Source organism: Lonchura striata, chromosome 20 (assembly GCF_050655825.1).
Source record: "Lonchura striata isolate lonStrDom1 chromosome 20, ASM5065582v1, whole genome shotgun sequence".
NCBI lineage: Eukaryota > Metazoa > Chordata > Aves > Passeriformes > Estrildidae > Lonchura > Lonchura striata.
Genome location: NC_140722.1, coordinates 3295756 through 3318904, shown reverse-complemented (window position 1 = coordinate 3318904; position 23149 = coordinate 3295756). Strand labels below are relative to the sequence as shown.

Genomic DNA, 23149 nt, shown 5'->3' with positions numbered 1-23149 from the left:
GGGGTGCCCAGAGCAGCTGTGGCTGCCCCTGGATCCCTGGCAGTGCCCAAGGCCAGGCTGGACAGGGCTGGAGCAGCCTGGGACGGTGGAAGGTGTCCCTGCCATGGCAGGGTGGAATGAGATGGCCTTTAAGAACATTTCCAACCAAAACCATTCTGTGAGCTTGGACTGAGGCCCTGGAGCCTTGGGCAGCTGTGGTCCCATGGGGCACCCAGTGGGGCTTCTGCACTGAGCTCTGCTTTTTGGCACATTTTCTTTTGAGGCTCAGCAGGCACTGAAGGGAGCTAGATTGCAGCAGCCTGGAGCATTTCTGCTTCCAAAGCAAACCTGAGTCTGTCCTTATCCTCAGGGCCACTCTCAGGCCTTAAGCAATAGATGTAAAATGCTACTGCTGCATTTATGTAGCATATTTAATTACATGGATGTAGGGTAGTACCTTAGCCTGCCCTTTTGGGGAGGGAAGGAGAAGCTGTCCAGGTCCCTTTGGCTGTTGTTCTCACCCCAGATTGTGCTTATTGCTTCAGGGCTGAGTGTTGTATGTGCAATTATCAAATGCTGCTGTCCCAGGGATTCCCCAGCCTGAGCAGCCTTGGGGGAGACAGGAGAGGAGAGGACCACAGTGAACAGAGGGCTGATGAGACTCCATGGATGGGTTAGATGAGGAGAACTGAAGGTGTGCAGTTCTGAGCAGCTGGGATCAAAGTCTGACTCTCCACAGCCTGCCCCAGCATGCAGTAGATGCCAGCTGGGTCCTGCTGCCCTGGAGTCAGCCTCTGCCTCCCACTCTGGGGCTGGGGGGTGCTGAGCCAGGCAGTTCCCACCCCTCTCCTAGTGCAGCATTCCTGCTCTGCTGGCCTGAGCCTTGCTGGCTGCATCCAGCAGGATCCAATGCAAACACTGTCAGTCCTGGAGCGGCAGATGCTGTCTCCCTTCCAGTTCTGTTCATTTGGAGCCATTTCCCACATGTCTAAAAATAAAAACAAATTGCCATTTCATTTCTTAATTTCTTTTCTCAGAACTCAACGGTGACAATCGAGGAATTTCACTGCAAGCTGCAAGAGGCGACCAACTTCCCCCTCCGGCCATTTGTGATCCCCTTCCTGAAGGTGACAGAGAGCTGCTGGGGCTTGCTGACACTCCTTGTGCCCCTTGGCACTGTGACATTGCTGGGAGAGCTCTCCTTGCAAGCACCACAGCAATTCTGGAGCCCAAGACAGACTGCACAGGGCGTAGCGCTGGCCGTGTGGGACTGGCTGTCATTGTGCTGTGTGCCACATATGTCTGCTTGTGTGCTGGAGATAAAGGAGGCAAACCAAGCTCCATGTGGCAGCTTCTGAGCCTATAATCTTATTTGCAAATGTTCAGATCTAGAATGTTTGAAGTGCTGGCACACGGAGTCTGTCTGGGATGGTTAAATCACAGAATTGCAGGATGGTTTGGGTTGGAAGGGACATTAAAGCCCATCTCATTCCAGCCTCCTGCCATGGGCAGGGACACCTTCCACTAGACCAGGTTCCTCCAAGCCCTGTCCAACCTTACTTTGAGCACTTCAAGGAATAAGGATTCCATAACATCTCTGAGTAACTAGATGCTGGAAGCACACAGTGCTTCCTGTAACACTAGGATTTTGGGTCCACCATCATCATCAGGCTCCTGGGAAAATACAGGTAAATCTGACAGTGCAGACAGCAGGAGCTGGGGGATCCTGAGTGGGGGTCATGGGTCACAGATGTTACTGCTCTGAGGTACTAATGAAGACCAAACCTTTTGGAACAGCTGGAAACCCCCCTGCCCTGCTGTAATCCAGCCCTGTGCTTGTTCTCCAGGCCAACCTCCCTCTGCTGCAGCGGGAGCTGCTGCACTGTGCCCGTGCTGCCAAGCAAACGCCCTCCCAGTACCTGGCACAGCACGAGCACATCCTGCTCAACACCAACACCACGTCTCCCGCTGACTCCTCCGAGCTGCTCATCGAGGTCAATGGCAATGGCAAGAGGCACAGTCCAGACAGGTGAAAAACAGCTTTTGTCACTCTGCTCAGTTGTTGAAGTCATGACTTTTGTTTTATCTTTGCTGCTGACAAAGCTTTAAGCAGCATCCAGGATCTTATCACTCCCAACAACTATTCTGGCCGTTCTAAGACTCCAATGACTGCTCCTACTGCACTATGAATTCAGGTTGGGTTTCTCTTTCAGGCAGGGTGTGTCCCAGAGGGACTTTTGGGTAGCACTGAAAAGCCTGAGCCAGAGAGCTGAGCAGTTTCCCACCCCCAAAGCAATGAGCGGAGGCATTGGCAGGGCTGGGAAGGATGCGCTTCATTTTCACCACGTTTTATTCCAAGATAAAAGTTGTTATGCAATTATGTGGAGCATGCCTCAAATTTATAAAAACTGTGAAATTTTAATTTGGTCATGCTCAGAGAGATGAATCACAACACTCAGGCATCCTGAACCCTTTTCTTTCACGGGGTCGCTTTGTGCACCGCCTCACAAATTGAGCGCATTTGTTTGAGCTCTCTGCATTTACCCCGTGGTAAAATCACTGCTGCCCAAACCCTGCTGATTCCAAATCTGCATCTTTCTGAGTACATTTGTGGGATGCTAAGGAAAGCCTGTTTCTGTTGGTGTGATTGCAGGAGGGAAGACAGCAGCTTTGAGAGGGAGCCGCTGCCAACAGAGCCTCCGGCCAAGAGGGTTTGCACCATCAGCCCCGCGCCCCGGCACAGCCCTGCCCTCACCATTCCCCTGATGAACCCCAGCGGGCAGTTCCACCCCACCCCACCACCCCTCCAGCACTACACCTTGGAAGATATTGCCACCTCCCACCTCTACAGGGACCCCAGCAAGATGCTGGAGCACAGAGAGATCCGAGACAGGCACAGTGGGCTTGGTGAGAGCCTGGAGAGTTCCTGGTTGAGCTTTGGTGTTGATGTCTGCTTGGCCACTCATGCCCAAAGATGGTTGATGCTGGGCAGATCCTCACAGCTCAGTCTTTGCAGGGAGTTCAGAGGAAACAGTTCCCCATGGGAAGTTACAGACAGGAGGATTGAGAGTTTGTATTTCCCTGTATGAAGGCTGGAGTCTCTGAGGATGAGGATGAAGGACTTAGTGTGTGAGTTGAGTGTAGCCAACCCAGCAGACAGAAAGAGAGGACAGGGAAATAGAAATTAACTTTTCCAAGAGCTCCAAAGCAGGAGAGTAGAGATTGACCCCCTGCCCTGTTTCTCCAAGGGATGTGTGGGAGGTGCATGATGTGTTTCCAACACAACAGCCTGAATCACGGGCTCTGAGCTGCTGTGAGTTTATAACAGGAGAACCAGCTCCACAAACAGGTCAGAACTGGAGCCACAAGTGGATTGTAGCAATTCCCAGACAGTGAAGCAGACAGGGATAAAAAAGCACCAGCATGAATTACCCCTGTAGAGCTGCCACCTGGAGATGTGTTTTTAAATCCCAGCTCTGTGGAGCTGGAACTAGAGCTCTTTATTCTTGCTTTGGGGCCACTTCTCTCTCCACTGGTCCATCTAATCCCTCTGTGTCTGTGTTGTGTTGCAGGGTTGAATGGAGGCTACCAGGACGAGCTGGTGGATCACCGCCTGACAGAGAGGGAGTGGGCGGATGAGTGGAAGCATCTCGATCATGTAAGGAACAGCAGGGGCTGTGGGAAGCAGCAACCCAGTGTTCCACCTGCTCCAGTTGGTGATTTCCTTGTTGATACCACATCCAGGCTCTCCTGGTGGCTGGTGGAGAAACAAGCCACAACAAGCAGGTGGATGGTGAGAGGAGCTGTAGCACTTCCTGGCAGGTTTCCTCTGCCCATGGTCAGTGGAAACTAAAATTGGTGTGGATGAAGTGTTTGGAGCTGGGGAGCTTCTCCTGCAGAGCATGGCCAGGTGCTGCCATGGCTGGCTCAGCAACCAAACTCAGCTTTATCCCCGCTGGGATCTTTTCTGCCCCAGCCCTGGGCAGCAAAGGTGCACAGAATGCACTAAGTGCAGTCAGGATAGGGACTTAGAAAATGAGTAAACCTATCATTACTGTATTTTAAGACTTTTTTTCCCTGAGGTGCCAGCCTTTTATGGACCAAAAAAAGGCACCAACAGCAAGACCTGGTGCTTCTGGCAGATTTTATGCTGAGCATTTTCCTTCTGAGCAAGGCAGCTCCTCCAGGCACTTCACTGCTGTTTCTGTTAAAGAGATGGGATTAAAATTCAGCTTTGATCATAAATGCAGAGAGACCTCACAGTTTAAAGCTAATGGGGTTTTTTGAGGGAATGGTGTTGGGGTGGAGCAGAGGCCCAGTAGCTGAATATTTGGAGTTGGACTGTGACCCCAGAGCACTGACACCAGCATAACCAACCCTAATCCCATAGTGTCAGAATCTGAGGTATTGATGATCCCGAGATTGTAGAAAGTCTCTGTCTGTCAGTCCCCCTGCCAAAGAAGAAGCCATAATTGGTCTGTGCTGGTTTCCAGGTTGTTTATTCTGTTTATCTCTCACATGTTCTGCTGCTCTGCCCAGCTCTGTCCTGCAGGGCAGCGTGTGGGGCTCTGCCCTCAGTGGGATGTTACAAACATTAAATACCAGAAACTCCCTGGGCTGGATTTACAATAACGTGCCAATATCTGTCACCTACGTTGGACAGTGTGTCCCCAGCCTGAACCAACAGAAAAATGCCAACACCACAGTGAGACATGGAGGGCATGAAGAAGGAGAAAAAGGACAAGGCACGCCCAATTTCCTCCATCTTGTCTCCTTTGGACCCCTAATCTAGAATCCTAAAATTTTACTTTTGCACCCACGCCACACTTAATTATTACTGATATCAAACATTCAGAGCTGGTAATTCATCCTGTAAGATTGAAAACTCTTTTGCATGGACAGAGATCACAGCCAGTGTCTCTTTGGGCTCTGTCCCGGGGGGTTCCTGACCCCTGCCAGGGCAGCCAGAGGGAAGCCCTGCATTCCCACACCATAGGAAAGTGGTGGGGTTTTCCTCTCCACTTTTAGGAGCGTGTCCTGGAGCCACCTCTTGTGGTGACCCTCCCTAGTGCCGTGTCCTTGGGCACGGCACCATCCTGACTCCTGCGAAACCACCTCGCTCTTGTCTCATCTGCCTGGGACGGTCCCTCCGGGGTGAAGTCCAGCACGACTGAGACCCTTTCCCCCCGCAGGCCCTGAACTGCATCATGGAGATGGTGGAGAAGACGCGGCGCTCCATGGCGGTGCTGCGGCGCTGCCAGGAGGCCGACAGGGAGGAGCTCAACTACTGGAAGCGGCGCTGCTCCGAGACGGCCGAGCCGCGCAAGGCGGGCGCCGAGCTGCTCAGCCGCCAGCACAGCCCCGCCAGCGCCGACTCCGCGGGCAGCGGTGAGCTGGGCACGCGGGGATGGGTGGGCACTCCTGCCCGTCGTGGGAAGAGCTGGGTTAGGCACTGCCGTGGGTGTGACAGCCTGGCCAGACACAGAGAAAGCTCCATAAGTTTTCTCACGAATAGGCCTGGGAGGCTTTAGGGAGCTGGAGATAAACAGTGATAGGCAAATATTAAAACAGTCTGCAGGTGGTGGTTTTTAACAATCTGTTCCGTGTTTTTCTCATAAGGTTGTTTACAAATGGGTGTCTTGTTAATTAGCCAATCGTGTGGAATGTATTGATTAAATGACCAGTCAGGTGCACCTGTAGTGAACTAAGGTATAAAAGAAGAGATGATAAAATAAATGGGGCTTTTGCCATTTTGCCTTCTAAAAAACAAAAATAAACCAAACCATAACAAAAAAAAACCAGGCTGGTACATCCACACAGTGCTTAAGTATTTTTCTCAAGGATTTGCAGAGAGACAATACAGAAAGCAGTTTTTGTCAGTGTCAAAAGGCACCTTTGCTCATGCTTTCCTTGTCACTGCTGGCCAAAGTTGGTCAAAAGCTGGAGGTGAAAAGGTAGGGAAGAGGTGTTAGTCTCCACCACTCTCCCCCTTCCAGTCCCTCTTGCCTGAAGGATTTTAAATGTCAAGGTCTATTTATTCTAAAAATACCAAAGGCTTTTGTAAGTGTAATAGCTACCTGTGTTACTAATTCTATTTTTGTATCGTGAGTCAACTTTATCAAAGGTGACTGGTTTCCCCATCCAGTATGCAGAGCTTTGACCCTAAGAAAAAACAAGTCTAAAATGTTGATTTATTTCAATGTAATTCTGATTTCCATCCAAACAAACCCACTGCAAATCAAGTTCTGGGGAAAAAACCCTCTGATTATTCGGTAATAAAAATGGATTTCTTCCAGCAAGAATAAATGTCAATTTGATGTATATTCTACTTGTTTGCATACAAAATATAGAGTGAATCCTTCTGCAAGGAATCCAAGTGCCCCTGGTTCCAGTTGCCACCAAGCCTGAGGAGCAGTGGGTGTATGTGACAGCCTGGTGGGCATAGCCAGCTTTTAGCCCTTCTATTTTTAAGTATATCATGACTAATACACTTCAGCCCCATGTTGTTAAAGGTGATAGAATTAAAAATTTTTATATAAATTTGGAAAGCTGTTGCTTTCTCCCCTTGTGGGACCTAGGGATAATTTTCAAGCTCTATTGCTCTTGTGAGAAGGTTCAGTTAAGCATCAAGCAGCATCTCCAGGTGTCGTGGAGGACAGTTTGTCCGTCAGTTCAAGCCTTTGAATTGCCCTGGGATTGGGAAGTGCTGTGCTTCATGAAAACTGCTGGTGTGCAGATTGATGCTCACAGCCTCTGGACAGTGCAGAAGTTGGATAACATGCATTTATAAGCATTGTCTGTTGTTTTAGAGTACAGACAGGAGATAGGTTATAGAGTCATAAATTATGCAAGGTGCTAATTAAATGTTGTAATTTATCATCTGAGTGTTTGAGGAGTGGCTTTAACCATAGGAATCCTCTGCTTTGAGTTTTAATGGGTCAATCCTTCCCTGCCCCATGATGTCCTGAGCTACCACTGGGCACGTGAGGCAGCTGGGTGGGATGAGGCTTTGCCGACCTTTCCCTGTGTCCCTTGCTCCAGCAGATTCCCTGCGGGAGTTCAGCAGCAGGTCGGGAACGGGCTACGTCACGGAGGAGATTTGGAAAAAAGCCGGTGAGTGTTGGGGTGACCCGGCATTGCCCGGGGTGGACACAAAACACACATGCTGCCATTCTGGTGTGCAGGAGCAGCAGGAGCCCAGCTGCAGCAATGCCCTGGGATGTGCACATCTGGCTGCCATCGTCCCCACCCTGGCTGTCCCAAAGGGCTCTGCTCCTCTGTGGTGCCACGGGGATCCCGTGGGACTGAGCCTGGCCTTGCCGCTCGTTGGTGCTGGGAACACGCTGCTGGAGCTGTGTGCTCTGGGAGGCTCCCTGACTGCCAGGGTGGGTGGGTGAGGCTGCTCTTTCCTTCCAGAAGAAGCTGTGAACGAGGTGAAGCGGCAGGCCATGTCGGAGGTGCAGAAGGCGGTGGCCGAGGCGGAGCAGAAGGCGTTTGAGATGATCGCGTCGGAGCGGGCGCGCATGGAGCAGACCATCGCCGACGCCAAGCGCCAGGCCACCGAGGATGCCTTCCTCGTCATCAACGAGCAGGAGGAGTCCACCGAGGTGAGCTGCCCGGGGACAGCCTGGGAGGGCTTTCCAAGGCTGCAGAGCCTCCAGGTCAAGCATGCAGGGCCCCCACGCCTTTTCACAGAGTCACAGATCGCACAATGGGTTGGGTTGGAAGAGACCTCAAAGATCATCTCATTCCAAGCCCCTGCCCTGAGCAGGGACACCTTCCACTAGGCCAGGGTGCTGTAAACTCCAGTCTCCAACACCTTTTCCTTTTAGAAGTCTCTCTCCAATCAATAACCAAACAATGCACCAATATAACCAAAAATCCTTTCTAGGTTTTGCTGGCAGGGAGTCAGCCTGAACAGTGTCTGTGGACACGTGTGTGTGCAACCACTGGGCACCCTGAGCTGGAGTCCGTATAATCACCAGGGATTTTGTGGGATTGACAGAGGTGTAGAAGCAAAGAGAAAAGGAAGCTGGTGCATGCAGCAGTTTAGCTCAGAAATTATGGTGGGGTACTTGATCTTTGCAGGAAAGAAATTGCTGTTTGTGGGCTTGAAAATAGGGCAGGGCAGAAGCTGGGCTGCAGGAAAAGCTCTTGCACATTCCTGGTGGTCTGTACCACACTTCCATGTTGGAAAAGAAGGGATGGATCTTGGTTTGTCATAGCCAGTGCCACATGCTGAATGGATGCCTCAGAGAATCTCTTTCTACTCTTCAATCATCAATCAGCCTCCCCGTTGCTTAACAGGAAGTTCACTTGGTAGATCTTTTGAGATTTTGGGCAAGGGGAATCACATGGCTCATTCCTGCACTACCACATCCCATCCATGTGGGCTTTGCTTCATATTTTAATTTCTCTACACGTACAAGAGCAGAGGGTTTGTGTCTGCTGAGCACAAATCTGATGGGACCATGCTCTCTTTGTGTCTGCTGGCGTGTGGGGGCAGCAGGTCCATCCCCTCCTCCTGGTGGTTTTCAGCTCAGCTGGGACTCAGCACGTGTGGCCAGAACCGTGGAATTACTAGGTGTCATTCCAGAGAATTATGTCCATACTGCAATTCCCAATGAAATTGCTGAGGGTTGAACGCACCAGTCGCATGATGGGAGTGGGTGGAACTGCTCAGGAAGCCATGGAAGGAATGAGGCAAGTAGTGATTTCTCCATAGGGGAATAGCAGAGGAGTGTCCTCCTCCTCCAGCTGTGCTGAGGAGCAGTCTGGGACCTCGAGAGCTGCTGAGCACCCCTGTGCAAGCCCTAGAGCCCCTGTCTAAAAGCTGTCCTGTGTTCTGGCACATCTTGTAACCTTTGCAACACAGTTGAAAAACACTTGAAGTGTAAACAGCTGCAAAGCAGTGACCCAGTTTTCCAAGAGCAACCACAGCCTTTGTTGGGGGCTTTTTGGTCACAAGTCCTGGAAAGTGGAGGACCCCTGGGGACACAGAGGCTCTGGAGCAGCTCACTCCAAAGTGAACCGGTCAGGTGCTTCACTGCCAGCACATAAATCATCACTGTGAGCTGGTGGCTCCAGTGCTGAGCCTGGGAGTGGGAATCTCCCAGCCCTTCCCCACAGCAGGGCTGCCTGGTAGAGCCCAGCATCTCCCAGCACCCCGCTCCCACAGCTCTTTGATGGCGGTCGCAGCAGGCACATCCCCACAAAGGCCAGCTCTGACAGAAGCTGTGTTCCCTCAGCTGAGCTTCCCTCCCTGTATGTGTTTGCTACGCCCTGGTCCAGCTGCAGGGAAGCTGCTCTGCCGTTCCTCCCCTCCCTGGAGCAGCTGCAGCCCTCGCTCCAGCGCTGGCCCCTTGCCCCGCGCTCCGAGGGAAGCGGTGGCACGCGGGAGCCACCAGCTGACACCTCTCCCGGCGGCCAGAGGGGCTTTGCTCCGCTTCCAGGTTGAAGCTCAAGCTCTGGCAGTGTTTCCACCTGGCTGGGAGGCTTTCAGATGAGCATTTGCTCTTCCAAATTGGCCTGCTCCAACCTCTTGTGCAGCGAGGCAGGGTGCGGAGCAAATGGTGCCTGTGCAGCGCGCCTCGATCCCTGCGGAGAGCGCTTGGCTGGGAGCGAGACCAAAATAGAGCTGCTTAAAACAGGAAATAAAAAGGCCCAATAGCAGCATCTGCAGCGTGTTTTTTCAGCCCATGCCTGCTGTTTCCTCTCTGTATTAGGGTGGGTCTAGGGGAGAGGATGTGCCTGGAGCAGTGTGACAGCGGCTGTGGGCAAAGGGCAGCAGGGGTTAGAACTGTTGGCAAAGAGCTGGGAAATAGCGGGAATTAATGGATTGCTCGTTTTCATATTCTCAAATCTGGGCCAGAGGGGATGAACAGTCCCCTCCAGAGCTGAGTCAGCACCATCCTGCAGCTCCTAGGGAAAGGAAACTCGTTTCAAGCACAGTGTCTTTGGTCTTGCAGAGCTGCTGGAACTGCGGCCGCAAGGCCAGCGAGACGTGCAGCGGCTGCAACATCGCCCGGTACTGCGGCTCCTTCTGCCAGCACAAGGACTGGGAGAGGCACCACCGCATCTGTGGGCAAGGCCTGCACGGCCAGAGCAAGCCCCTGGGCCTGCCCACGGGCCGGGTGGCAGCGGCGGCCAAGAGCCTCGATGGCATCCCCAGCCCAGCCCTGGAGAAAACCTCGGCCACCACCTCGCGCTCCTCCACGCCAGCATCCGTGACAGCCATAGACACGAACGGACTCTAGGAGGGAGGCTTTGCTTCGCTCCCCTGGATGAGTTCCCTGGGTTTTTTTAAGCTGAAAAAGCCCCTGCAGCAACTGTTACCACTTGACAAATTTGATGTATCGGAATGCCGACACTCCGGCTTTGCCCTCTCATCCTGCCCTTTCCTTTGTGGCTCGTGAACTGGGGTGAGCCTCACCTGCAGCATCTCCCTGCTCCTCTCAGGGGGACACCAGAGCAGTGTCAGGACCTGAGGGACACTGGGCACCCGCTCAGGGGACCCTGGACTGGGGCAGAGCGCTGGCACGCGCCGGAGATGCTGAGAGTGTGGTGCCCAAGCAGGGAGCCCTGTCCCTGTGGCATGCTCAGGCTCGCTTCCCAAGGTGTCAGAGCCACCACTGCTCCTCCTGGCACCTTTCCTCCATAACACCCAGCGTTTGTTCCCTGCTCCCAGGCAGCTGTGCCTCAGGTGGCTGTGTGGGCCTGTTGTTGCTGTGAACAGACCAGAGCCAATTTCCCAGCAGGAGCATCTCATCCTCTGCAATGGCCAAAGCTGAGCCCACTTCTGCCTCCAGGCTGGCAGCTGAGGGTTGTAGAGAGGGAGGAGAGGATTTGTCTGCTATAAAACAAGAGGCAGTGGCAGGGAGGTGCTGCTGGATGGCCTGGATTTCATCTCAGTCTGTGGTGAGACAGACAGTTGGGTGTTTCCTGGGTGGGGCCTGTGCTGGGGGAACACGTGCACAGCAGATCTGGGCTGGGTGCAGGTGCCCTTTCCACCTGGGGGCCGTTGTTTTGTTTTTTCACTGCCTGGAAGCTGCTGGTTTGTGAGTTCCTGCTGTTGTTTTGAGCCCAGGGATCCTCGCTGGTGCAAGGGGTTATTTACAGCCTGTGCTCTCCACTCACATCGGCCACGCTGGTAAAAGAAAGGCAGGACTGGGTGTCCTGTATCTGTTCTTATCCCCAGCTCCAGGAGCTTCCTGCAGTGCTGCATCCAGAGATGCCCAGGGATGTGCATCCACCTTCAGAGATGATCCTGAAACCACAGGATCAGAGGATCCCAAAAGCAGAGGAAAACGAGGCCCCTGGGGAAGGGGCCAGCCTGGGGAGCTCCATCCATCCCAGAGTCCCTGCAGTGGGGTGGGAGGAGGGGTTGGAGGGACCCAGGGCAGTGCAGGCTGTGACAGCACAGCCCTGCAGCAGGGCTGCCAGGAGTGTCACACAGGGTGGCAGTGGCACAGCCTGTGGCAGGGAGGGGACGTGCCTCCAGGAGCTGCTCCCAGCTCCCACAGGGGCTCTAGAAATCCTCTTCAGCAGAGCCGTGTTTGTGACTGTGTGTGTGCCACTGCTGGGCTGGAGCCCAATGAGGCAAGTAATTCCCAAATTATTTTTGATCACTTTTTCAATTGGAGGCGAATAATGGAGCTGTAATGAGTTTTCACAGGGGTGAGCAGGGAACCTGCTGCTCCAGCCCTGGCCCCTCAGGAAAGCTCCTTGGGCAGCTGCTGTTGTGGGATGGAGCTGGTGATTCCTTGTCTGCAAGGTTTTGCTAAGAAGCCACGAGGTCTGGTGTTGAAGACAGCTCCAGTGGCCCTGGGGATGTCTCCCCTGTGTCCCCAGGATCGGTGCTGGAGCACACTGGCACTGAGGCAGCTCCCAGTGGGGTGGCACTGAAGCCACCCTGACCTGCAGCAGCCCATCCCAGGGCTGTCAGGAAGGGAATTCCTGCCCTAAGGGACACTTCTGGACCAGCCTCAGGTCAATCCCAGGTGCTGTGACGTCCCCTCTTCACCTGCAGCCCCAGCCTCAGGCTGTGGGTGGTGGTGACAGTGCCAGGCTGGGCTGGAAGGAGTTGTTGTAAATAGATTGTCTTCCATAACTCTCATGCAACGTTGATGGCCGTGTATTAAAATTAACCCCAGTGTAAATGAATGAAATACTAACAGTCATGATTAGAATGATTGCTTCTTTCTTTTTTTGTTGGTTTTTTTTTAAAGATGGAATGATAAATGTGAACTTGGGGTGTGGGAAGACATTGGGTTAAGGTTTCTATTTTTTTTTTTTTTGACATTTAATTCTGTAATAGAAATTTGTTACTTCATTCCTGTGCATAACTTATTTAATGTCCTGTATAAAGGAACCCAAACTGTTACAGATGTATTTAGTTTGTTCTACTCTCAAAAGTAGTCAATAAAAAGACTATATTCATCCTCCAGCTCCCCCTTCTCTATGGGAAGGGGCAGAGATTTTCAGCAGTGCTCAGGCAGCTCTTGGGGTTTTTGGGGAACACTGCCACAATCTTGGCCTTGGCCAGGGGACTTCTAGGGTCAAAAATTGCCCCCCTCTGGTGGTGATGCTGGGGGCAGAGCCTGGGAGCAAGTGCAGGCAGAGCTGGAGTTCAGCCCTATCCTCAGTGATTTCTTTGAATTTATGGCTCAGTGTGTTGTTTTCCGAGCTTTTTTTAAATGATTTATTTTTATGTGAGCACAGAGCAGCCTGCAAGGTGCTGTCTCAGCTGGCTTCCACTGCCAGCCCTGTGCCCCCCCGGGCTGCCCCCTGCCCACACCTTGGCTTCATCTGAGAATTTTGGTCTCCAGGCTGCTGCCAACATTCATCCAGTGGTGAAGAAACCCAAAACTGAGGGGTGAACCCCACACGGGGCTGGGGAGGCAGCTCAGGAATCCCAAACCAGTGCCTGCTGCAGCTCTGCCCCTGTGGCTGCCCCCCTCTGACCCAGCCTGGCTGTGCCCTGGCACAGCCTGTCCCCTCCTGATGGCCCAGGCTGCTGCATCCCTGCATCCCTTGTTTGTCACTCCCTGGAGCAGGAATGTAGGGCCCCATGGGCACAGCAAATCCTGGCTTTGGCCAGGGACAGCAGCAGGGATTGATCATCAGGCAAACAACGGGGTGCTTGGGGGGTGGGTCCCCATGGGAACAGGGCCAGGCTCTGCCACCCCACCCCTGGGAGGGCCATTTGTGGTTTGGGTGCTGAGCCCGCCTGGGTGGGGTGTGGCAGTGCCCAGCTGGGCTGGCAGCAGCAGCTGCTGTCCCTCCAAGCAGGAGCTTCCCTGATCCCATCTCTGCAGCTTGTTCCTGGCATCAGCCAGGTCAGCCCCTGGCACCCCAACCAGGCAGCTTCTGCTGCAGCAAAACCAACTCCCCAAAAGCCAGTGACCCCTCCTGTGCTGTCACCCCTGGGGCCAGGGGTGCCACCGTGTCACACCCACCCAGCACAGGGTGCCTGGGGGGTCCCCAGGAGGCAGCTGCACCCACTGCCCCTTCGGGCACAGCTTTTCCTGCCTGCATCCAGGGACTGGGGCAGAAACACCCAAATTAATGTTTCTGGTGGAGCACCACCTGCAGGGAGTGGGAGAAGAGGTTGGGGTGGTAGCAGGTCCCGGGTGAGTGAGGATTTGGGGTGCCACGCTGGTATTGAGGACAGGCAGGGGCACAGGGATGATGTTCTCCAGGCCAGCAGGGTGGCTGCTGTCCCTCCTGTCCCCTGTGCCCTGCCACTCCCTCCACACTGGCTGTGCCAAGGCATTTCTTCCCAGCTCAGCAGAGGCTCTGCTGCTGCAGCACCACCAAGGAAACCCCCAGTGCCATCCTGGAGCAGGTGGGATCTGCTCCAGCCTTCCCCCCTCCCTTCGTGCCCCCACCCCAGACCCCTCCCCATGAACTCAGCTCCAGCTTCTGGCACCACTGCCCAGTGCCAGGGCTGGTTTCTGGGCACTGAGGAAGCAGCAGCCTGGAGCCACTCTGGCCTTCCCTGGGAGTGGGATGTGCTGGGGACAGGCTCAGCTGTGGGCACAGCTGGTGGGGCACAAAGCCAACCTCGAAGCCACGGCGCCTGCTGCCAGCGTGGCAGGGCATGAGCAGGTACCCCTTGCCAGAAGCACTTCATGAAATATTTTTTCCCTATAAAACACTCTCCACAATCCATATCAGGCCACCTGGCTCCCCGGGCAGGATGTCACAGCTGGCCAGGGCTGTGTACCCCTGCCCATCCTGGGCAGCCTCAGCGCCAGGAGGAGGAGGAGGGGCTGAAGGCTCCTGGGATGCAGCACCAGCAGTGCTCCCCCAGGGGCCGGGCTGCCACCCCAGCCACGGCTCCCCCAGGCAGCTCGGACACTGGCTTAGGAGCAGGATAGAGAAATAAATTAACATGAGAAGAGCAAAGGAGCAAAACACTGGCCGGGCAGAGGCCACAGGAGGGAATGGAGGGACAGGGAGGTGACAAAGGGGACAAAGGCTGTGCCCAGGGCTCCAGGTCCTCCTGCATGCTGATGGGTCCTGGAGACGCTGCCCCGGGTCAGTTGTTGTTCATGATCCACCAGGAAGCTGGGAAGAGAGGGAAAGCAGGGAGGTGAGGGCAGTGGGAAACTGGAAATGGGGATTTGGGGTGGCAGAGATGGGGGACCTCACCCTGCAGGTCCCTGGCTCTAAAGCACCCACCCCACCCCGGGCAGGGAGCCTGGAGAGGGGAGATCCCCTGGAACTGTGGCAACTTCTGCAGGAGAGCACTGGGAATGTGGTCAGCGGGACTGGCAAGTCGGGAGCAGCAGGCTTCAGTCCAAATTAATCCTTGTTTTATGGACTAATATTTTACAAGACTCTGAAGTGATCCCTGAAAGCAAACCAGGGCTGACTTTGGTTCCCAGTTCCCACAGCTGGTCCCATTGGTCCCCTGGGAATGTGCACGGTCCCTGTCTGGCCTCCCCTGCCCCAGGGCTGGGCTGTGACCCTGCACGCAGCCCCTGGCCTGGCAGCACCAGCGCTTTGCAGAGCACGTTCAGGGCTCAGGGGAAACACAAATCGAGGCACCAGGTGTATTTGGGACAGGACTCAGCTTATCTGCTACCCAGGCAGTGTCCCTGCTCCTGGCTGTCCCCACTGGAGAGCACCCTTGGGCAGGGGACAGACCCCAACTCACACCCAAACCTGCTGGGGACAGCATGTCTTACCCTGAGGCTTGAAAAACCTCATTTAGGTCACCCCAAAGCAATTTTCTGCTCTGAAGGGAGCCACAATGCCTGCTCCTGCCCTGTGCAGCACCCCCAGAGCAGCACGGAGGCACCCTCACCTGGGAAGAGCATGGTGGTCAGCAGCTCCGGGGACTCCAGCAAGCTGAGGATGGACTGCTGGAAAGTCTTGCTGCAGCTGGACTGCAAGTGGCTGTAAAACAAGGTGAAGGCTCAGGGGATGTGGTGCCAGGGCCCTCTGCCCACACACAGGGACAGGGCAGCTTCTGCACCCCAGCACCAGCCCCTGCTCCTGCCCTGCTCCCCAAGTCCTACATCGGGGTGTTCACCCCTGTGAGCTGCAGATGGGGCACACAGGGCAGAGCAGTGGCACAGGCTGGGCAAGGGAAGGGAGCAGGGGGCACCCCTTTGAGCCCCCCAGCCCCACACACGGGCACTGCCCCACCTTCTCCAGGAGGTCACGTCCTGCCAGAACTCGTACAGGATGAAGCAGGCCTCGTCCGTCAGCTTGCAGGCAGAGACACTGCGGGGACAGAGCGACCCTGAGCCGGCTGGGCAGGCTGGCACAGCCCTGGCACAGTCCTGGCATGGCCCTGGCACAGCTTGGCACGGCCCTGGCACGGCCCTGGCACAGCCCTGGCACGGCATGGCCACGTGTGCCCATCAGCCTCCCCACGGGGCTCCCCAAGCCCAGTCTGGCTGCATTCACACTTGGTGAACAGCTCCAGAGGATCCCAAACCAAATCCTGCTCCACAGCTGCTGTGCCCAGGGGCCAGAGGAGCTTTCCAGCTCTTACACTGCTCTTTGCTGCTGCCCAGGAGCCAGCACGTTCTGTCTTTTATTATTTCTTATGCCTCCCCAGCACTGACACAGCTCATCCTCCCAGCCATTCACACAGGGGGAAACTGAGGCACGGGGCAGGAGCTGAGCTCACAGCACAAACCCACAGCTCTCTGTCCCCAGAGTGCTGCTTCCCACATTCCCTCGTGCCCAGGAGAGGCCGGGGCTGCTGCTGGGGAGGCAGCCAGGGGTGACTGCGGTGCTGGGGGTGCAGGGGAGGGGAAGCAGCTGTGCTGGGCTGCAGCAGCAGCAATTCCAGCTGAGGAGCAGCCTTTCCTGCAGCTGCTGGAGGGGGCCAAGCCCATTCCCAGGGGGGACAGCCCAGCGTGTCACCCAGCAGCTCTGAGGCCGTGTCCCCTGCTCCCACATGGGCTCTGCCATTCCCCGGAGGGACCCAGCCCCACGGAGCATCCCCAAGCTGATGGAGTGTCCCCGGGCTCATGGAGTGTCCCCAGTCCCACAGAGTGTCCCCAGCCCCACGGAGTGTCCCTGGGCCCACGGAGCATCCCCAGGCTCATGGAGTGTCCCCAGCCCCATGGAGTATCCCTGGGCTCATGGGGTGTCCCCGGGCTCATGGAGTGTCCCCAGTCCCACAGAGTGTCCCCAGCCCCACGGAGTGTCCCTGGGCCCACGGAGCATCCCCAGGCTCATGGAGTGTCCCCAGCCCCATGGAGTGTCCCCAGGCTCAGCTCCAGCTTTGGGCTCACGTGGAGCGCCAGCCCACGAACGCCACCCCGCTGTCTCCACAAATAGCCCTGATGACAAAAAAGCCCATCAATTCCAAAGGAAAAACCTCCCATTCTCTCCACCACACGTGTCACAGCGAGCATCTTCCTTTTGTTTGGACTGAAAATGTGAATTTGTGCTGTTGAACGTGAAGAGCTGAGAAAGGACTCTTGAAACGGGAACAGCAGGAACGTTCCCTGCTGCAGGCGGCCCGGAGTGCCCCGTGGGACAGGGGAAGGCAGCAGCTGTGCCTTCGGGGCCAGGCTGGCACTGCCATGTCCCTGCAGGCACAGCAGGGCTCTGGGCAGCCTTGGCCTCACCCAGGGGCAGCCTCAGGTGCTCGTGGCAGCTTCCCACGGGCTCTCCATCAATCAGAGCTCTGCAGGAGCCCTGCCCTTGACCTTCCCGTTGCTTTTGAGTCCTTCAGTGCTGGAGGAGCTCGTGTTTCTCTTACAGGAGCGGACACAGCCACTCCTGCAGGCACAACCCCCCACCCCTGGCCAGGCACTGGTTCTCACTGGGAATCCCTGCAGCAGATGGGATGGCACTGCTGCAGCCGTGGCACCATCCTGCCTGCCAGCTCCGAGCCCAGCCTTGCCCTGGCCAGCACACAAAACACTCCACACAAACCCTGGCGTCCCCCGAGGGTGTTAAAACCCCCATTTCCGGAGGGCCACCCCCCAAAACACCCCCAGAGCACCCCACTTACTGCAGGCAGCTGCTGTGCCCGGCCGTGCCCTCGGTGTAGGAGCGGAACGCCTGCCGGAACTCCTCGATGCCGCTCGTGGCCACCGAGATCTGCCTCTTGGCCACCAGGATGTGCTGCCGGGGGACAGCACGGCGTCAGGGGCTGTCCCCTCCTGCCCTCCCTCCCCCCGGTGTGCCAGCTGTGCCACCACCGTGCTGGGGACAGCGGGGACACAAAGCAGCCCTCCCCACAGGGCAGGCTGTTCTTGCAGGGAGCAGCGGGGATGCTGCAGCCCCCGTGGGGGTCCTGCTGCAGATCCCCACGGAAAGGGGCCTGGGCACCCCCACCGGCTCTGTGGGCACTCCTGGAGTGGTTGCATTGCTCTGGGCTGGCAGGGGGCACTGCCCGCGGCTGGCAGGGACACGAGGGAGCTGCATTTGTCCCCTGGAGGGTCCCAGCCCTGAATCCAGCCTGCTCAGAGCTGCAGAGCTGCCCAGGCTGGGCACAGGGGCAGCGTGTGACAGAGGTCACTGCACACCACGGGGACGGGGACAGGACAGGACAGGGACAGGGACAGGGACAGGGACAGGGACAGGGATGGGGACAGGAACAGGGACAGGGACTTACTGCATCCTCTCCTTTGCACATGGCTTCCTCCTTCAGCGGCTCCAGGCGTGGGCTCTGCATTAGCACCGGGGAAAAAGCAGATTTATCGTGACAAAACAGAGTTACCGGGAAACACCGGAGGTACCGGGAGAGTTCTGGGCAGGACAGGCACAGACTCCAGGGACAGCCGGGTGCCACCCAGGGACACCCCTGTGGTACCCAGGGGAGGGCAGGCTGTGCTCTGCACACCCGTGGGGTCAGTGGGGCCGGGGGGACTCCTCAGCACCCCGGGGAGGCAGGAGAGGTGAGCAGAGCTGCGGGGGAAGGGGTGCAGGGTGCAGCTCTGTGACAATGCCAGGGCTGAGGAGGGGGGCTGCTGGCACGGGAGGGAGTCCCAGCACTGATGTGGCCGTGCCCAGGTGTGGGGCACCCCCTGGGCACACACCTTGCACTCCAGCTTCTCGATGATCTGCTGGAGCCTGTTGATCTGAGCCATCCACTGGCTGTTGTCCTCGACACAAACACCTGCAGGGCAAAGGGCACAGAGTTGTCACCCAAAATAAGCTCAGCTTTGACATGGCCAAAGCTGGCTCAGGACCCAAAACCCACAAAATCATCTAAACCCCTGATTTCATAAAAAAAATATTAGATTTTTTTTTTCCTACTGCCCAAGAGATAAAACATCCCCCAGAAGTTCCAGCTGGAAGCTGGACAAGATGCACCAGGCTCCATCCTGAAGAAGCCCTCACTGCCCAGTGCTGCTGGAGATGTGGCACTTGGGGACACGTGTTAGTGGTGGCCATGGCAGTGCTGGGAGAACTGTTGGACTCGATCTTGGAGATCTTTTCCCACCTCACTGATTCTGTGATTCTGTGCTGGTCCCACACCCCCTCCGGGCTGCAGCAGCACACAAAGAACCTGGGGAACAGCAGGTACCTGTGGTCAGCATCCCAGAGTAGGGGTTTGCTGGGGACAGGCAGATGTTCTTCTGTCCCCTGCGCCCACACCGCCGCCCTGACCTCGGGCCGACCAAAGTCTCCGGTTTCTTGATCTCCTTTCTGGAATTAAATGCAAAACAAAGCAAAAGGAGAGGTTGAAGTCATTCCTAGAGGTGTCAGCTCCGCTCTGGGCTGGGAGAGGCTCCTGGCTGTCCCTCCCAGTGAGGAGGGGCTGGGGACAGGGGGCAGCAGGTCCCAGCCCGGTACCTCTCCCGTCCCGCCTGCTCCTCCACCGTGTCCACGGCGCACTCGAGGGATGCCTGCAGGGACTGCAGCTGGTGCATGGTTTCCCGCAGCAGGAACCGCGTCAGGAACTGCTCCATCTTCGAGGCTGTCTCGTACCTCTGGGGGAGAGGAGAGAGGATCTGTCAGCTCTGCCAGATCTGCCTCTGTGCAGGGGCAGCAGAGCCACGCCTGGGAAGGGCAGTCCCGTAATTAAACCGAACGGGGTGAGTTTCAGTCAAATTTGAATTATCACCAAAAGTAACACTTTGAGGGCAGAAGTGAGGCTGTGGGGCACAAGAACCCTCGGGGTGCCTTGCTGTGAGATCACAACAGGGAATGCAGCCACGGTTCCATGGGCACCCCTGTCCCAGCACCCACAGCCCTGGCCTGGCTCTGCCAGCTCCAGGAGCCGTGCAGGACACATGGACACAAGGCACAAGGCAAAGGTCATTCTCAGGGACAGCCCCAGCCCCGGGGAGGGCCCCAGGGCTGGCACAGCACCCCTTGTGCCACCCGCTCACAGCCTGCTCTGCTCACTGCAGGGCTTGGGGACAAGGCTGGGAGCCCATGGTGGCCCCTGGGTGCTGGCAGCTCCCCCAGGGACCCCCCCACCACTGGCAGGCGCAGGCAGGGGCTGGCTTTGTGCCCTCCCTGCCCAGGGAAACAGTGCCAAGCCTGTCTGCTTCCATGAATTTCTGACGTATGCTTACACTGGGCATGTAAAAGTGCATCCAGAGGGGCACGTGAGAAGCTTTGGGGAGAACAAAGGGGTCACCTGGCCTGGAGAATGCCCAAAGAACAGGTCAAGAGGCACACCATACCACAGGAGCAGGTCTGGGAGGCACAGAGAGGCAGGGAAGAGCCTGGACACACACAGAGGCACCCCAAACTCCTGCCTTTCTCTGCCAGCTGGGATCACAGATCTCTCAGCTCCTCTCCATGTGCTGTGGGCTCTGCTGGCAGCAGTGTTTGCAGAACCATAGGATGTTAAGGGATTGGAATGGACCTCAGAGATCATCCAGTTCCAATGCCCCCTGCCATGGCAGGGATACCTTCCACCATCCCAGGCTGCTCCAAGCCCTGTCCAGCCTGGCCTTGGGCACTGCCAGGGATCCAGGGGCAGCCACAGCTGCTCTGGGCACCTGTGCCAGGGCCTGCCCACCCTCACAGTAAAGAACTTCTTGCATTTAATACCCAGCATAAATTTCCCCTCTTTCAGTTTGATCCCATTCCCCTTGTCCTGTCACCACAGCTCCTGACAAAGAAACCTCTCCCACTTCCCTGCAGCCCCTTCTCTCACTGGAAAGGCGCTGTGAGGTCTCCACACAACCTTCTCAGCCCCATCTTTCTCAGCCTGTCTCCAGAGGGGAGGTGCTCCAGTCCCCTCAGCAACTCTGTGGCCTCCTCTGGAATTCCTCCAACAGTTCCGTGTCCTTAAGCTGGAGACACCAGAACTGTGAACAATATTCCAAATGGGGTGCCACAAGAGCAGAGTAGATGAGAAGAGTCACCTCCTTTGACCTTCTGGCCCCTCTCCTTCAGGTACAGCCCAGGATTTGGACCAGCCACTCAACTTTCCTGTCCAGTGATCACTTGCTTTCTCAAAACCACCTCAAGTTCTGTCCTGGCACTGTTAGAAAACCTCTGGGGACGGAGACAAGGTACCCCAAGGTACAGCGAGACGGGGAGCGAGGAGCCAGCAGGGACGTGCCCAGCGCAGACAGCAGAGGGGCTGAGCCAGCCCCCTTGCAGAGCAGCCGCCTGGGCCCGCTTTGCCCTCACAGCCCGCTCTCGTCCCACCGCAGGGCCCGGCAGCCCTGGAGCTCCAGCCATGCTGCGGCCCGCGGTGGTGATCGACAGCGGCAGCCGCTGCACGCGGGGCGGCTTCGCGGGCCAGCCGCGGCCGCAGTGCGAGCTGAGGGCGGCGCCGGGGCGGGCCGGCCCCGCCGCGGGGAGCGCGCCCCGCCGGGCCGCGGCGCCGCTGCAGCACGGCCTGGTGGCGGACTGGGACGCCGTGAGGAGCCTGTGGAGCCACCTCCTGCGCTGCTGCCTCGGAGTGTCCCCAGAGGAGCACCCGGTGCTCCTGGCCGAGTCCCCGTCGTGCCCCGCCGCGGGCAGGGCGAAGGCGGCCGAGGTGCTGTTCGAGAGCCTCGGGGTGCCCGCCCTGCACGTGGCCAACAGCGGGCTGCTGTCGCTCTGCGCCCACGGCCGGGTCACCGGGCTGGCCGTGGAGGCCGGGGCGGCCGTGTGCCATGTCACGCCCGTCTGCGGGGGCCGGACGCTGCGGCAGGGCACCCGCCGCCTGGGGCTGGCCGGGGACCACCTGTCCGGGCACCTGCGGCGGCTGCTGCTGCAGAGCCCCGCCGAGCCCGCGGCGCTGCAGGCGCTGACCGAGAGCGCGCTCAGCCAGCTCAAGGAGCGATGCTGCTACGTGTCCTTGGACTACGAGGCACAGCTGCGGGACGAGGGCTCCCATCACCCGGCCAGCTTCCAGACCCCCGACGGGCGTTGGATCACGCTGGGCAAGGAGCGCTTCTGCTGCCCGGAGCCGCTGTTCCGGCCGGAGCTGCTGCAGCACAGCGGCCCCGGGCTGCACCAGCTGGCCGGGCACAGCCTGCGGGCCGTGCCCCGGCACGCCAGGAGGCCCGTGCTGGGCAACATCGTGCTCTCGGGAGGCTCCTCCTTGTTCCCCGGCTTCCCCGAGAGGATGTGCCTGGAGCTGAACCTCCTCTTCCAAGGAGCGGGCCTCCACATCGAGGTGCTGGCGAACCCCGGCAGGGGCACGGCAGCCTGGGCTGGGGGCTCCATGGCAGCCTCGCTCACGTCCTTCCAGCACACCTGGATGACAAAGGGCGACTACCAGGAGCACGGGGCCGAGTACGTGCACGCGAAATTCCAGTAGAGAGGTGGCAGCCATGCCACTGTGTCACTGCTGGAGTGATTGGAACGCTGCCCTGCGACGAGGCGGCTGCAGCAGCGCTGCCCGAGCGGCTCCTGCGCTGCTGCAGGGGTGCAAAGTCAATTAAAGTGCCCTAAAAGAACCAAAGGGCTTTTCACTGACACTCCAGGTTATTTCCTATCTAATAAGGGTGTGTCCCGTGGGGCTCAAAAACAGCTGGGGCTCATGCTGGGGATGCAGGCCATGCTGACTGTCTGGTTTGGGTGCATTCAGGCAATCTCAATGCTCCAGGCTGCCTTTCCCAACTGGAAATGCAGCTGCCAGGATGAAGAAGGGACCTTCTCCAGGTGTCAGCGCTGCAGGACCCCCAAGGGAAGCCATAAGTGCAGGAGGAAGGAGCTGAGCAGGGGAAGGTCCACACAGCACCTGCACTGCAGCCACTTACTGCAGGAGGTGATTCTTCATCCTGGCACTGGAACAGGTCAGCACTGGCTGAGGAAGATGAGCTGAAAGCCAGGGAACTGCTTTCACTCCTTTAATTTAGCTCTTAAGGTCGTTTGGTGCCTCAGGGAGCCGATTCAGCTCCCCGAGAGGCATTTCCTCAGCTGGCTTTGCTGCTGCCTGGCTGAACGGCCTCAGCCCGGCAGATGATTAGAAAGGGATCAGAGGTTGTGAAGGCAGCAGCTGGGGAGCACAGCCCAGCTGTCACAGCACACTCCTGTCCCCATGGCCAGCCCCGTGCCAGCTCCTCAAGGGACACAGAAACCACAGGATGTCACCGTGAGCTCTGACAGAGACAGGAGCAGCAGTGGGAGGGCGAGGAAGGAGCCTCCACATGATGCAGGAGGGCTGGTTGCTCCCTAGGAGCATCCACCAGGAGAGGTCCACCCCTTCCTCAACAAGACAAGGCTGGAGCAGCATCCCTGCCTTCCCTGTGGTGTCCTCGTGTGACCCCAAGGCTGCAGCATCCAGAGC

At 57.2% G+C, this 23149-nt stretch overlaps 3 protein-coding genes across 20 annotated transcripts in view; 2 read left to right on the top strand and 1 right to left on the bottom strand.

Moving 5' to 3' along the window:
- CBFA2T2 (CBFA2/RUNX1 partner transcriptional co-repressor 2) overlaps positions 1-12424 on the top strand; it is a 60409-nt gene extending 47985 nt beyond the window's left edge. For 7 of the 18 annotated variants that reach the window (XM_085557946.1, XM_085557941.1, XM_085557953.1 and 4 more), the window contains exons 4-11: positions 1017-1106; positions 1827-2008; positions 2633-2886; positions 3552-3637; positions 5172-5367; positions 7021-7092; positions 7396-7586; positions 9948-12424. In XM_085557946.1, the coding sequence (XP_085414072.1) occupies positions 1017-1106; positions 1827-2008; positions 2633-2886; positions 3552-3637; positions 5172-5367; positions 7021-7092; positions 7396-7586; positions 9948-10235 (1359 nt within the window). In that variant the 3' untranslated portion in view covers positions 10236-12424. The remainder of the gene's footprint in view (positions 1-1016; positions 1107-1826; positions 2009-2632; positions 2887-3551; positions 3638-5171; positions 5368-7020; positions 7093-7395; positions 7587-9947) is intronic. The other 11 variants (XM_021546357.3, XM_085557950.1, XM_085557938.1 and 8 more) reach the window with 3 other exon arrangements.
- NECAB3 (N-terminal EF-hand calcium binding protein 3) overlaps positions 12156-23149 on the bottom strand; it is a 30284-nt gene continuing 19290 nt past the window's right edge. The window contains exons 6-13 of the mRNA XM_021540454.4: positions 19258-19394; positions 18989-19110; positions 18498-18577; positions 18074-18127; positions 17468-17580; positions 15637-15714; positions 15293-15384; positions 12156-14550 (exon numbers count right to left, since the gene is read on the bottom strand). Of these exons, the coding sequence (XP_021396129.3) occupies positions 14522-14550; positions 15293-15384; positions 15637-15714; positions 17468-17580; positions 18074-18127; positions 18498-18577; positions 18989-19110; positions 19258-19394 (705 nt within the window). The 3' untranslated portion in view covers positions 12156-14521. The remainder of the gene's footprint in view (positions 14551-15292; positions 15385-15636; positions 15715-17467; positions 17581-18073; positions 18128-18497; positions 18578-18988; positions 19111-19257; positions 19395-23149) is intronic.
- Positions 21056-22297, top strand: ACTL10 (actin like 10). The gene has a single exon (XM_031506540.3). It carries the CDS (start codon positions 21107-21109, stop codon positions 22175-22177), a length of 1071 nt encoding a protein of 356 aa, XP_031362400.3. The 5' UTR covers positions 21056-21106; the 3' UTR covers positions 22178-22297.